Source organism: Dendropsophus ebraccatus, chromosome 7 (genome assembly GCF_027789765.1).
Source record: "Dendropsophus ebraccatus isolate aDenEbr1 chromosome 7, aDenEbr1.pat, whole genome shotgun sequence".
In the NCBI taxonomy this organism is placed as follows: domain Eukaryota; kingdom Metazoa; phylum Chordata; class Amphibia; order Anura; family Hylidae; genus Dendropsophus; species Dendropsophus ebraccatus.
Genome location: NC_091460.1, coordinates 117,095,392 through 117,109,539, shown reverse-complemented (window position 1 = coordinate 117,109,539; position 14,148 = coordinate 117,095,392). Strand labels below are relative to the sequence as shown.

General features: G+C 47.2%; 1 protein-coding gene across 1 annotated transcript in view; it reads left to right on the top strand.

The window, feature by feature from the left end:
• BTC (betacellulin) overlaps positions 1-9,199 on the top strand; it is a 50,742-nt gene extending 41,543 nt beyond the window's left edge. The window contains exons 5-6 of the mRNA XM_069976769.1: positions 4,784-4,885; positions 8,000-9,199. Coding sequence (XP_069832870.1) covers positions 4,784-4,883 — 100 coding nt within the window. The 3' untranslated portion in view covers positions 4,884-4,885; positions 8,000-9,199. The remainder of the gene's footprint in view (positions 1-4,783; positions 4,886-7,999) is intronic.
• Positions 9,200-14,148: the final 4,949 nt, after the last annotated feature.

Sequence of the window (14,148 nt, the reverse complement as noted above, 5' to 3'; positions counted from 1 at the left end):
ACAATATATTTCTATGGATGTTGAAGATGTGGAGACTGTGGGAAATTCACTAAATCAAAGAGGTACGCCGGTAAAAAAAAAAAAAAAGTTCAAATCAACTGGTGTCAGAAAGTTGTACAGATGTGTAATTTACTTCTATTTAAAAATCTCAAGTCTTCTAGTACTTATCAGCTGCTGTATGTACAGTAGGAAGTGGTGTATTTTTTTTTTCAATTTAACACGGTGCTCTTTGCTGCCACCTCTGCCCGTGACAAGAACTGTAGATACAAGAGGTTTTCAAGAGATTTTCTACTGCTCTAGATAGTTTCTGTCTTGGACAGAGGTGGCAGCAGAGAGCACTGTCAGACTTTTTGTCCACTTCCTGCAGGGCATATAGCAGCTGGTAAGTACGGAAAGACTTCAGATTTTTTAAATAGAAGTTAATTACAAATCTATATAATTTTTTGACACCAGTTGACTTAAAACCTTTTTTTTCCGGAGTACCCCTTTAATCTTTAGTTGTAATTGAGCTAATGTATAAAGCCCATGTGCTATGATGACTCCCTTATTCTGAAAGAATAGAAGATGGTATCCTCCTCTTCTATCTCTCTAAGAAGCAGCAGCAGTATGGAGGCAATTATAGAGCAGTACTGAGCAGTCAAAGTGGTAAATCAACCCTGGGGTTAGCGCCAATACTTTTCCTCCTTTCCATTCCCCTCTCCATAGACTTGACTCAGCAGCATGTAACCTGATCCCTTAGTGAGCCACTAGTCTGTATTGCCTACCAAGACAGATCTGAACTGGCTTATCGAGGGAATTATGGGTTTATGATGGATATGGAATAGTAAAGGAGCCTAAGGAGAGAGAATGATTTTTCTCGGTCCATATACATAACAGAATTCCTTATAGTCCCCTGTACTATTGCTTTATACAGTTTGTTGACCATTTATGATTCAGTGCATGTCACGGCCGCGGCGGCGTCCCGTGCTCCGGTCCGCCGCCGCGACCTCTCCATGCAGCTGCCGGGGTCCTTGTGCAGGGACCCGGCGCTGCTACATGTTCGGCCCCGGGGGGCGCCTTACCTCGCCCCGCTCCTGTCTCCGTCTGTGCCGGCCGGCGCGCGCGTCCCCGCCTCCTAGGGCGCACGCGCACCGGCTGTCTCATATTTAAAGGGCCAGTCCGCCCCTAATTGGTGTATGCACTCAATCACTCCCTATATATTCCAGCCCTGCCCCACTACAGGTGTTGGAGCCTCTACATGCTTCCCATAGCGTTTGGCCCAGCTCCCTGTTGTTCCTGACCTTAGTCCTTGTCCCTTGTTCCTGTCTTCAGTCCTTGTCCCTAGTCCTTGCCCGCTGGCTTCCCATTGTTCCTGAGTCCTGTCCGCCACCGGCGGTCACGTCTACAGTCCTCTGCCGGCACTATCTCCTGCCTACTGCTCCTGCCACGCCTCGCCTGCCGCCACTAGCAACCAAGCCAGGGGTAGCGACCTGGGGGTCGCCTGCCGCAGCAAGTCCATCCCGCCTTGGTGAAAACCAGCGGCCCCTTAGACTCCGCTCCCTGGTGAGGTTAGTGCCATCGCTAGTGACGGTCCAGTGGATCCACTACTCCAGGCGTAACAGTAGGCTCCAACCATGGATCCCGGCGAGGTGCCTGATTACCGCGAAGTAGCCCGAGTGGTCGCCCTACAGGCGCAACAAATCCAGAAACAGTCGCAGCAGATCCAGCAACTCACTGCCGCCTTACAGCAGCATACTACAGCCCAGCGCACACCACCTCCTGCTGCTTTTTCTACACTTCGACTGGCTCTCCCAAGCAAATACTCTGGTGACTCCAAGTTGTGCAGAGGATTCCTGACTCAGTGCACCATGCATATTGAACTTTTAAGTAGTCAGTTTCCCACCGAGCGCTCTAAAGTGGCTTTCATCATCAGCCTATTGGAGGGTAGAGCTCTGGCCTGGGCCACGCCGCTGTGGGACCGAGATGATCCTGTTGCTGCCAATCTCCGAACCTTCCTAGTCGAGTTTCGCTCCGTCTTTGAGGAACCTGCCCGTGCCTCTTCAGCTGAAACTGCTCTCCTCAACCTCTCTCAAGGGAGCTCCTCTGTTGGTGACTACGCCATCCAGTTCCGCACCCTGGCAGCAGAATTAGACTGGAATGAGGCCGCTCTAATAGCCACCTTCAAGAAGGGCCTGTCCAGTCGGGTGAGAGATGTGCTTTCCGCCCGAGACCTACCTACCTCCCTGAACGAACTCATCCTACTGGCCACCAGGGTCGATACTCGTTTTTCTGAGAGAGAGGAGGAGGTCTGGCATGAACGGCGACTAAGCCTGTCCCGTCGCCATCACCAGCTGGCGCCGGTCTTCCAGAATCCTGACGTTCCGGTGTCCCAGTCGACTCCTGAGATTCCTATGCGGGTGGAACGGGCTCACCTGATGCCTGATGAAAGAATTCGTCGTCTGGAGCTGAATCTCTGCCTCTACTGCGGTGGTTCGGATCACTTTCGGCTGAGATGTCCCCAACGTCCTCAAGCATCCGGGAAACGCCAGCACCTAGGTCCGGTGGGAGAGGTCTCCCTAAGTGTGAATGCCACCTCTCCAAGATTGTCTGTGCCAGTCTCCATCCAGACACCCTCAGGACAAACTCACCAGACTACTGCCTTTCTCGATTCTGGGTCAGCAGGCAGTTTTATTGCAGCTACATTGGTCCAGAGATGGCGGCTACCCGAAACCCCACTGGCCAGACCCCTGACTATCTCCTCGGTCACGGGCGAGATTCTTACCGACCATGTGCACTAGCAGACCGCACCTCTTGTCCTCCAGGTGGGCACTTCACATCTGGAAAAGATCTCCTTCTACGTCCTGCCCCATTCTTCTTCCACCATCCTCCTGGGACTCCCTTGGCTGCAATTACATGCCCCTAAGCTGGACTGGAGAACCGGGAAGATTCTTAGTTGGGGTCAGGACTGTTCCAACCAGTGTCTGAGGTCACCTCAGCCCAAGTACTCTATGTTGTCACCCGACCCCGCCAAGCCTCTATCCGGCCTACCGGCGGAATACCAAGATTTGCCTGATGCCTTCCCTGCCACGGAGGCGGACTCTCTACCACCTCATCAGGCGTACGATTGTCCCATAGACCTCCTTCCTGGAACTTCTCCTCCACAAGGTCGGGTGTACCCTCTCTCGGTACCCAAGACTGAGGCTATGTCCTCTTATATCCGGGAGAACTTACAGAAGGGTTTCATCCGCAAATCCACATCCCCTCACCACATAGGGAGGGACTTCATCACCGATTTGCCTCCATCTGCAGGCAAGAAAGAGGAGGAGGCCAAAGGGGGGGGTACTGTCACGGCCGCGGCGGCGTCCCGTGCTCCGGACCGCCGCCGCGACCTCTCCATGCAGCTGCCGGGGTCCTTGTGCAGGGACCCGGCGCTGCTACATGTTCGGCCCCGGGGGGCGCCTTACCTCGCCCGCCCCGCTCCTGTCTCCGTCTGTGCCGGCTGGCGCGCGCGTCCCCGCCTCCTAGGGCGCGCGCGCGCCGGCTGTCTCAGGTTTAAAGGGCCAGTCCGCTCCTAATTGGTGTATGCACTCAATCACTCCCTATATATTCCAGCCCTGCCCCACTACAGGTGTTGGAGCCTCTACATGCTTCCCATAGCGTTTGGCCCAGCTCCCTGTTGTTCCTGACCTTAGTCCTTGTCCCTTGTTCCTGTCTTCAGTCCTTGTCCCTAGTCCTTGCCCGCTGCCTTCCCATTGTTCCTGAGTCCTGTCCGCCACCGGCGGTCACGTCTACAGTCCTCTGCCGGCACTATCTCCTGCCTACTGCTCCTGCCACACCTCGCCTGCCGCCACTAGCAACCAAGCCAGGGGTAGCGACCTGGGGGTCGCCTGCCACAGCAAGTCCATCCCGCCTTGCAGCGGGCTCTGGTGAAAACCAGCGGCCCCTTAGACTCCGCTCCCTGGTGAGGTTAGTGCCATCGCTAGTGACGGTCCAGTGGATCCACTACTCCAGGCGTAACAGTGCACAAACAAGAAACTATGACACAAGCAAAACACGTGTAACATAAATCATTTTCAGGTTCTTGTTGACATGGTGGAACTGATGTGTCCTTGTAGAGCTCTGTTCTTTCTCCAGACATTGTCATTGTGCAGTGAAGTAGATCTTATTATACCGTATTGTTCTTCTTCTAAACAAAAAAAAAGCACACCTGGCAGGCAGATCCAAATAATTTTGTTGGACTACAAAGATGGTGGTTTGGTAAATGTGTAGGTGGCATATGGCTTATTGTCATAGTGGATGTGAATGACCAGATTGATTTACCTTTAGACAAGTAGACATTTCCCTATTGGCTACCCTGGGAGGAGGATGCCAGTGAGCGGGAACTGCTTCCACATAAACAGACTACTGAACTGAACCACAGTCATCCTAGGAAGTGGAGGGCAGCTGGATGCCCGGGCTGCCCTTAATCATGCTTACGGAGGTATAGGTTACTTATTATTATTGAAATTGAATAGCTGTTTCAATAATAATAAGCCATTAATATCACTTGATGAGGGTCCCACCCCCACGACCCCTGATGATCAGTTGGTTTGGGGGGCCATGGTGCTCCTAAGAGCGCTGTGGCCTCTTTTTTGCTTACCAGTCACAACTCTGCCATGTGATGGTGGCTGTACCTGGTAGTGCCTCTCATCCCATCCACTTTTAAGCCCCTTAAAGGATCACCAACATTGCCGTGTTAGGCATTTTGATACAATTCTGCATTGTATTTGGAGCCACCTTTAACTATAATTCATCCTTTTTACAGTCACTGCAGAAAAGCACACAGAAGAAAAAGGAAAGGAAAGGAAATGGAGAGCCTCAGTACCGATCCCACAGGGAAAATGGAAGAAACTCATTTTCCCTAAAGGTAAATGTTTGGTGTTTATTAAAGATGAGCGCTACTCGAGCATGCTTGATTCCGATCCTTTGGCATTTGAATACCGGTGGCTGCAGAAGTTGCATGCATCCCTAGAGAGTCCGGGAAACCATGGATACAGCCATAGGCCTTTGGTTGTATCCATGTTTTTCTGGACACCCTGCAGCTGCATTCGACTTCTTCAGTCACCGGTATTCAAATGCCGAAGGATCGGACTCAAGCATGCTCGAGTAGCGCTCATCTCTAGTCTTTATCGTTCCTGATTTTAGGTTGCCGTAGATGTTTAGCTCAAGCGGCCTATAGATGAAGGATAACAGACGGCCATTTTCGGTGATTTAGGCTCACGCTACATTTTTGCAATACGTAATTTTTCATCAGTTATGTGCCGTCAGTCAGTATCTTTCAAACCAACACACAAAGCCCAGCTCACCTTGCTTACTTGACCTCAGGTGCACAGTAGAGAGCAGAGAGCACTTATTTCTGCGTAAGCTTTCTTATTTGTAATTTGTAATGGAAGACCTTATATTGGTTAGGTCTGCGGTTGTTCACCAAAAGATTTTTCTTTCAAATCACTAAACTGACTTGTTTAGTCTAGTTTTCAAGCCAAATAACCCCTACTCAAATAATTACATAAAAGCATGGGGGATAAGGATATGCAAAGCAGATCTTGATGTTACTATATCTTTTGGAGGTAGTGTTTGACTCCAATAAGAAGCCTTAGAACGTGATTGGGAATGTAAGACAAGTCTCCAGAAGGTGAGTTTATCAATCTATAGACAGCTGTTTCTGGGTTATTTTTCCTCATCAGGACAGGGCAGGATGGTTCTGACTGCAGAGAAGCTTTTTGTCATGGGACCAAAGGGAATTTGTTGTCTACATATGGGTAAACTTTTCCTGTGAGAAGTTTGCTGGCTTGGCTTACGTTCCCAGTCATGTTCTAAGGAGTCACACACTGACTTGAAGGCAAAGCTAAAACGTGACACCAGAGAGCTGCTTTGCATATTTTTCTTTCCAAAATTCCCAGTTGAGCCTGAATGGCCTATAAGTCTCCACATGTGGTGTTCTCTCATCATAGCACAGTGTGAGTACCACAGTATGAGACATAGTTAAAGGAGAACTCCGGTCAATCACAGGGGGCAAGGGTTAGGGGAACATAATAAAGAATTATACTTACCCAAACCTGTGCCCCCACAGCTGCAGTGCCACCATTCCTAGACCCTAATGGCCTCCTGCTCCTGCAATGTCATGACTCAGCTGAGAGATACCTGCTCAGCCAGTAGTGACAATGCCGGAACTGGAGGAAGCCAGGAGACTTAAGGCTGTAAGGACACTTGGGGGGGGGGGGGGGGCAGGGAATGAGTGAGTATAATTCTTTACTATGTTCCCCCCACCGCCTTGCCTGTTAGGGATTTTTAACCTTTAGATGGAGTTAGTAGTAGTACAGTCAGTGCACCACCATCTCCCATCCTGTACAGTACTGTATAAGACTGCTGGAGTGCATATACAGTACAGTAGTAGTACAGTCAGTGCACCACCATCTCCCATCCTGTACAGTACTGTATAAGACTGCTGGAGTGCATATACAGTACAGTAGTAGTGCAGTCAGTGCACCACCATCTCCCATCCTGTACAGTACTGTATAAGACTGCTGGAGTGCATATACAGTACAGTAGTAGTACAGTCAGTGCACTGCCATCTCTCGTCCTGTACTGTATAAGACTACTGGAGTGCATATACAATACAGAAGTAGTACAGCCAGTGCACCACCATCTCCCATCCTGTACTGTATAAGACTGCTGGAGTGCATATACAGTACAGTAATAGTACAGCCAGTGCACCACCATCTCCCATCCTGTACTCTATAAGACTGCTGGAGTGCATATACAGTACAGTAGTAGTACAGTCAGTGCACCACCATCTCCCATCCTGTACTCTATAAGACTGCTGGAGTGCATATACAGTACAGTAGTAGTACAGTCAGTGCACCACCATCTCCCATCCTGTACAGTACTGTATAAGACTGCTGGAGTGCATATACAGTACAGTAGTAGTACAGTCAGTGCACCACCATCTCCCATCCTGTACAGTACTGTATAAGACTGCTGGAGTGCATATACAGTACAGTAGTAGTACAGTCAGTGCACCACCATCTCCCATCCTGTACAGTACTGAATAAGACTGCTGGAGTGCATATACAGTACAGTAGTAGTACAGTCAGTGCACCACCATCTCCCATCCTGTACAGTACTGTATAAGACTGCTGGAGTGCATATACAGTACAGTAGTAGTACAGTCAGTGCACCGCCATCTCTCGTCCTGTACTGTATAAGACTACTGGAGTGCATATACAGTACAGAAGTAGTACAGCCAGTGCACCACCATCTCCCATCCTGTACTGTATAAGACTGCTGGAGTGCATATACAGTACAGTAGTAGTACAGACAGTGCACCACCATCTCCCATCCTGTACTGTATAAGACTGCTGGAGTGCATATACAGTACAGTAGTAGTACAGTCAGTGCACCACCATCTCCCATCCTGTACTCTATAAGACTGCTGGAGTGCATATACAGTACAGTAGTAGTACAGTCAGTGCACCACCATCTCCCATCCTGTACTCTATAAGACTTCTGGAGTGCATATACAGTACAGTAGTAGTACAGTCAGTGCACCACCATCTCCCATCCTGTACAGTACTGTATAAGACTGCTGGAGTGCATATACAGTACAGTAGTAGTACAGTCAGTGCACCACCATCTCCCATCCTGTACTGTATAAGACTGCTGGAGTGCATATACAGTACAGTAGTAGTACAGCCAGTGCACCACCATCTCCCATCCCGTACAGTGCCGGGATGGGGGGAATCTGTACAGGATGAGTGAGGAGACAGTGACTACTGTACTATAATTGCTGGTTTTGTTGAACATTTCTTTAAAATGTCCTGTACAGTATATAGTGCTGTTCTGTACTGTATTGTACTGATTAAACTGGGCACTTATCAATGTAATTAATGAGTATGGCACAGTCAAATATGAGAATGAATATAGCTTTATCATGACTACTCAGGTTATTTCTTTGACACTCGATATCCGTGTGTTTTCACAGATTACAATGAAGCTACAATACCTGCAGGCAGGTTTCATGCTGCTGTTACCAAAAAGAATAAGCTGCACCATTGAGTAATGATGACGGAAGGTGGATGAAACATTGATACCATTGGGACTGTAACACTAATTTTTTTATTATAACATTTTCCAACATGTAATTTTTTATAGAATTTTTTGCATCATTTGATGCAGTATTATTACCCTCACTCATCTACAAGTTGTTCTGCAGATACTATGGCGAGTATTGCTATTACAGGACAGCTTAAGAAGGATGTATTCACTTCATTTAAATTATCCGCACTTGGATGCTAAGAGGCTATTGGAGAATGTGTATATAGAAAATATTATATTTTGATAACTTACATTATGACCAATATATTATTTGTATGTGCATCTAGTAATATTATTGCTGTTGTATCTCTTAGGAAGAGGCTCAGGAAAATGAAGACGTTGGTTAGGTGACTCTGTCCGTGGGTGGGAAGGTTTGCTGTCTACTATCGGGGTCCTACTGCAAATATTGTTTATGTGCATTGCTGCCAATGTATTGTATCATCTAATAGCTGTCAATATCAATAGAAGTCCAATACATTTTCTGACTAAAGGTGGGCGCGCACCTTCAATAACTGTCGGGCAAATGATTGCTTTGCCGACAGTTCTCTCTCCTGTCCTCCCCATACACGGGAACGTTTAGCACAGACGAATTTTGGGGAGGAGAGAGGTAAGACGGAGTCTGACAGCAGTGGCGGCAGCTTATCTCTCCGAGAACAAAGGGGTCCAGCTTTAAAATTCTATCTTGTCTAAACCCCTATTTCCACCGACATCATGTGTCTCAAGAGAGCCCCCTACACTTTATACTGATGAGCGGCAGGTTCGGTTAACATTAGTATAAAGTGTATGGGAACCTTACTGCCATAAATATAATTATACAACAGATGGGTGTCACATACTGGGGAGGGTGAGTAGACTCAGATAACCACATTCCTTGTCTTGCACCTCCATAAAAGATTTTAGACTGTTTTAGTATATAGCAATGGAGGTCAGCATTGTTTTTAGAGGTGGTTTAGACTTTAACACATAGCAAGCAGCAGGTCAAAGTCATAGCCACATCCATCTGGTATTTGCTGTCAGATCAACATTTAAATAGTTAAAGTGACTCTGTACTCACAATCTGGCCCCCGGAACCGCTAGTACCATCAGATAGCTGCTTATAATTCAAGATCTGTCCTGGGGTCCATTCAGCAGGTGATTCCGGTATTGTCTTAAAAAACAACTTGTAAACTTGCAGCACTGTGTCAAATTGGCGTGGCCTAGAGTACCCGTGTCCTAGGATTGTGACACCCCTCTGTCCCTCCTCTCCGCCCACCTCACCATTAGGAATGCTCCTGTTCATCACCTGTCTGAATACTGTACATGTGTTGGATCGTTAAGGCACCTGTGCAGTGTTCAGACAGATGATGAATAGGAAGAATGGTGAAGAGGGCGGGGAGGAGGGGCGGATGGGCGCAATCCTGGGGCATGGACACTGTAGGTCACTCCAATTTGACACAGGGCTGCCAGTTTAAAAGTAGTTTTTTAGGACAATAACTGCATCACCTGCCGAACAGACCCCAGGACAGATCTTGGATTAAAAGCATTTATCCGACGGTATAAGTGATTTTGGGAGGGTCAGATTGTGGGCACAGATTGGCTTTAAAGGGTTGGTCCATGAAAAATTTTATTTGTTGTTCAACCCAGCACATAATTCTGACCATTTTTTGAATCTACACTGAAACAAGTTTTTCAGGACTGTATTTGATGTCTGCAATCATCCACAATCTGCAAAAAAAAAAAAAAAAAAGTCCGTAATGCATCTGTGTTGCATCTGTACCCATCTGTATTTTTGGCAGATCAACAAAAAAGGGGAAGGTGATAGCTAAATTAGTGGCAATCACCCGTATTTTTTATGGATTTGCAAACTTTACAGGCGTTTCATCCTTAAAAAAATTCTGGATCCGCAAAAAATTACGAACGCTCCTGTAGACTTCTGTGGGACATTCTATGCCACAATTCCAGTCCGTGCTAGAGCTTGTCAGTGTGAACAGCTCAGTTGAAATCAATGGGCCTTGAATTTGCAGATCGGCTATTACGGACAAAACTACAGAACATGTGACTGCAGCCTAAAAGTAATGTTAGTGTTGTACCACTGGCTCTCTCTCTTTGGTACATTTAAGGAGGACACTCATGCTTAGTATTGCTTCTCTCTATGCTCCAACAGGTATAAAGAGGTGTGATGACCCCGACGCCTCTGCAGCATCTTCTTTGCTTGGCAGAAGAGGACATTGCAGTTGCTCTTGCTAAGCATCTCCTTTAGGCTATGTTCACATTATGTATGAGACCGGCCGTTCTGTGACCCTGGCCGGGTCACGGAACGGCCGGTCTCTGGCCAGATCATCTCGGCCGGTACTTAAGTACCGGCTGGGTGATCTTTCCGGCCGCAGAGCTCTGATGCAGGCGCATCAGCATGCTCCCGCATCAGAGTTTCCCATAGCCCACAGTGAAGCAAGCGGCCGGAGCCGCTTGCTTCACTGTGTGAACTGACAGGTCTTTCTGCGTCCGGAATTCACTGAATTCCGGCCGCAGAAAACTGACCTGTCAGTTTTTTCCGGCGCTGCACAGATTCCGCCGGCTGGAGCGTATACGATGTGTGTACGCTCCAGCCGGGATCCCATTCAAAATGAAGCTATGTCCCACCCCGCAAAACTACGGCCCTAGTTTTACGCAGTGTGAACATAGCCTTAAGCCTTAACATGTACTTAGTGGAATCTACTTAGTTAAGCTATGGAAGAGAAGCAGCAGGTGGTGCTATACTACCATTATTCCTGGAATATCTGGGGATACAAGCACTTTATTAGCAAGTGTAAATAAAGTTTAGAATATGGGGCTGGATTTAAATGCCATGACAGTGGCACCTATCTCAATGTACTGTATGTGGGTGCATCTGTTGCTTCCAGTGCGGCATTAAAAATATACGTCCGCTATGAACTGGTGGAGATTTCCACTATAATTTGTTATGTATATCTGAAAAAGGTTATGCAGGCTGGAGGTACAACTGTGCAAAAGGTCCGGGACTTTGGTGGCGCTGACGGCATCCGATGGATTTCGCTCCTTAAATGATGGGAGGAGTAGTGGTGGATGTAAAATCAGAACTTTATTGCAAGAATTACGCGTTTCAAAGTACAGCCTCTTCATCAGATTAGTATAGCAATAGGATCTACAATCTGGACATTTATACAGTAAAAGACCGGGAACCCACAGTTTGAATAGCCCAGGAAACATTCTCATTGGTCATTTGCATAAACACTTAAAACGTTAAATATTAAATGAGAAGTAATAAAAATAATAAATTACAACAACACTGTGTCTGTGTCTTTATTATATTTATTAAATTTATTATTTTTATTACTTCTCATTTAATATTTTACGTTTTAAGTGTTTATGCAAATGACCAATGAGAATGTTTCCCGGGCTATTCAAACTCTGGGTTCCCGGTCTTTTACTGTATAAATATCCAGATTGTAGATCCTATTGCTATACTAATCTGATGAAGAGGCTGTACCTTGAAACGCGTAATTCTTGCAATAAAGTTCTGATTTTACATCCACCACTACTACACCCATCATTTAAGGAGCGAAATCCATCGGATGCCGTCAGCGCCACCAAAGTCCCGGACCTTTTGCACGGTTGTACCTCCAGCCTGCACAACCTTCTTCTGATTCTCTATCGGGATCCCCCCGCCCCGCGGACTTGCTGCAAGAGGCTATATATTTGATTATGCGATCGCGGTGTTGGGCTCGTAGCACGACCACCCCAGGTGAGCGGCTCTGAAGCCACTATTTTAATCTGAATTCCTGGTTTGCAGTAATATACTATGGGGGAGATTTATCAAGCATGGTGTAAGGTGAAACTGGCCCCGTTGCCCCTAGCAACCAATAGAATTTCACTTTTCATTCCTCACAGACTCTTTGAAAAATGAAAGGTGGAATCTGATTGGTTGCTAGGGGCAACAGAGCCAGTTTCACTTTACACCATATATGCTAAATCTCCCCCTATGTGCGCCCCCAGTGTTTTTTAATCTTTCCAGTTATATATGTACATCTAATGTACATGAGATCTTATGTATCGCAGTCCAACCACAGTTTTTATCTAAAGACGAAGCCTTTGTTCAGGTTTAGTCCCAGAATATCAGCAAGTGGTTATAGCTCTTATATAACAGGGTTATGAATAAATGTACCACAATACCCAGAAGCTTTACCTCCCTACATTCATAACCTCTACAGACTTTCACCCAGTTCTTATAGTATTTTTACTTCATTGGGTAACATTGAAGAACATTTGATTGGATAAGAGTAGGGTAATCTAGTTTTTTTAATGACTCAATCTCATTGGACAGAAAGACTGTGTCAGTTATTATTCAGATGTTCCTTCCTCTTGAAGGGAAGGTTCCATGGTCGGCCTATTGTTTACAGATGTGTTATCTAAACAATAAAACCTACCAGGGAAAACAAGGGGGATCTCTGAAGTTACTTCCACACAATGCCCCCATCCTGCGTATCAGTCAGGAGTGGGATGTTTATCAGATCTACTTTCTTGCACAATGGGGGGGATTAATCAAGACCGACATACTCGTCCACCAAACTTAAATTAGGCCCCGCCCCCCTTTCCCCCGGCCGAATTCACTTAGCGGCGCATGCCTCTTACTGAATCTGGCCAGCTGGGCCCCCGAACCTGCACCTGGCGTACCAAATCCACACCTGCTGGAAGCAGGTGTAGATTTGGATCGTGATTTATGCCTGTGAGCAGGCATAAATCATGAGAAATAAGGCGCAGGAGGAGGCCAATCTGCGCCTTCTCCCTGTCGTACGCCTCAAGTGTAACCTTTGTAAATGTCCCCCATTGTCATGCTAAAAAGTTGCTAATTTTTACGCAATAATTTGACCCTTTGTAAATATCTCCTAATATCCTATAATACGTCCGGGCTGTTTTGTTATTTAAATCTATTTATAAACTCAAGTCTTCAAGTACTTATCAGCTGCTGTATGGCCTGCAGGAAGTGGTGTATTCTTTCCTGTCTGAAACAATGCTCTCTGCTGCCACCTCTGTCCAGGACAGGAACGGTTCAAAGCAGGAGAGCTTTTCTATGGGGATTTGCTATTGCTCTGGACAGTTCCTGTCACAGTCAGAGGTGGCAGCAGAGAGCACTGTGCCAGACTGGAAAGAATACACCACTTCCTGCAGGGCATATTATATGGCTTTCTGACACCAGTTGATTTGAAATAAGAAAAACTTTGCCTTAGTAAGGGTGTTTTGCAGGACTTTCACATTGATGGATGTTCTGAATACTCTGGCATACAGTATAAACAATGAACAGGGCCAGATAAAGATGGCTTCATAGTGGGGGTGATCCTGGAATACTGGAGCATAGCTCCCATTAAAGGGGTACTCCAGCGGGGGGGCACTTTTTTGCTGGGACAGGGGAGGAGGTGGCTGAAGGAAAAGACGTCCACTCACCTCCCCGGTTCCAGCAGCGGGTCCCGCACTGTGGCGCTCCGGTGCCCGGTTCCCGGCCACTTCCGGGTGTCTGACGCGGGCCCGAGACGTGACGTCTCAGGTCTGCTTAGTCAGTCAGTGAAGGAGGCTGGATCCGTTTCAAGTCTGCTCAGATCCCGCCTCTGTCATGTCTCGGGCCCGCGTCGGGCACCGGAGCGCCACGATGCAGGACCTGCCGTTTGAATCGGGAAGGTGAGTGGACGTCTTTTCCCTCAGCCACCTCCTCCCCGATCCCAGCAAAAAAGTGCCCCCCCCCCCCCCCGCTGGAGTACCCCTTTAATGTCAGTGCGAGCTGACCTGCAGTAACCAGGCATGGCCACTACACAAAGAATGGAGCCCTCGGCTTTCAGGCTCATTTATTTTTTATATGCCAAAGATGAAGCTCTGAGCTGAACCTGAGAATAGGCCATCAGTGGTAGGAGTCCCAGAAAACCCTTCTATTTATTGTCATTTTGTTAGATGTATACTACAGTCAGATCAATAGAGTATAAGGGCTAGTAAAAAGACATCACAAGGTTACTAAAATGGTGAAATTTCTTACAGAAATACTATTCAAAGGGA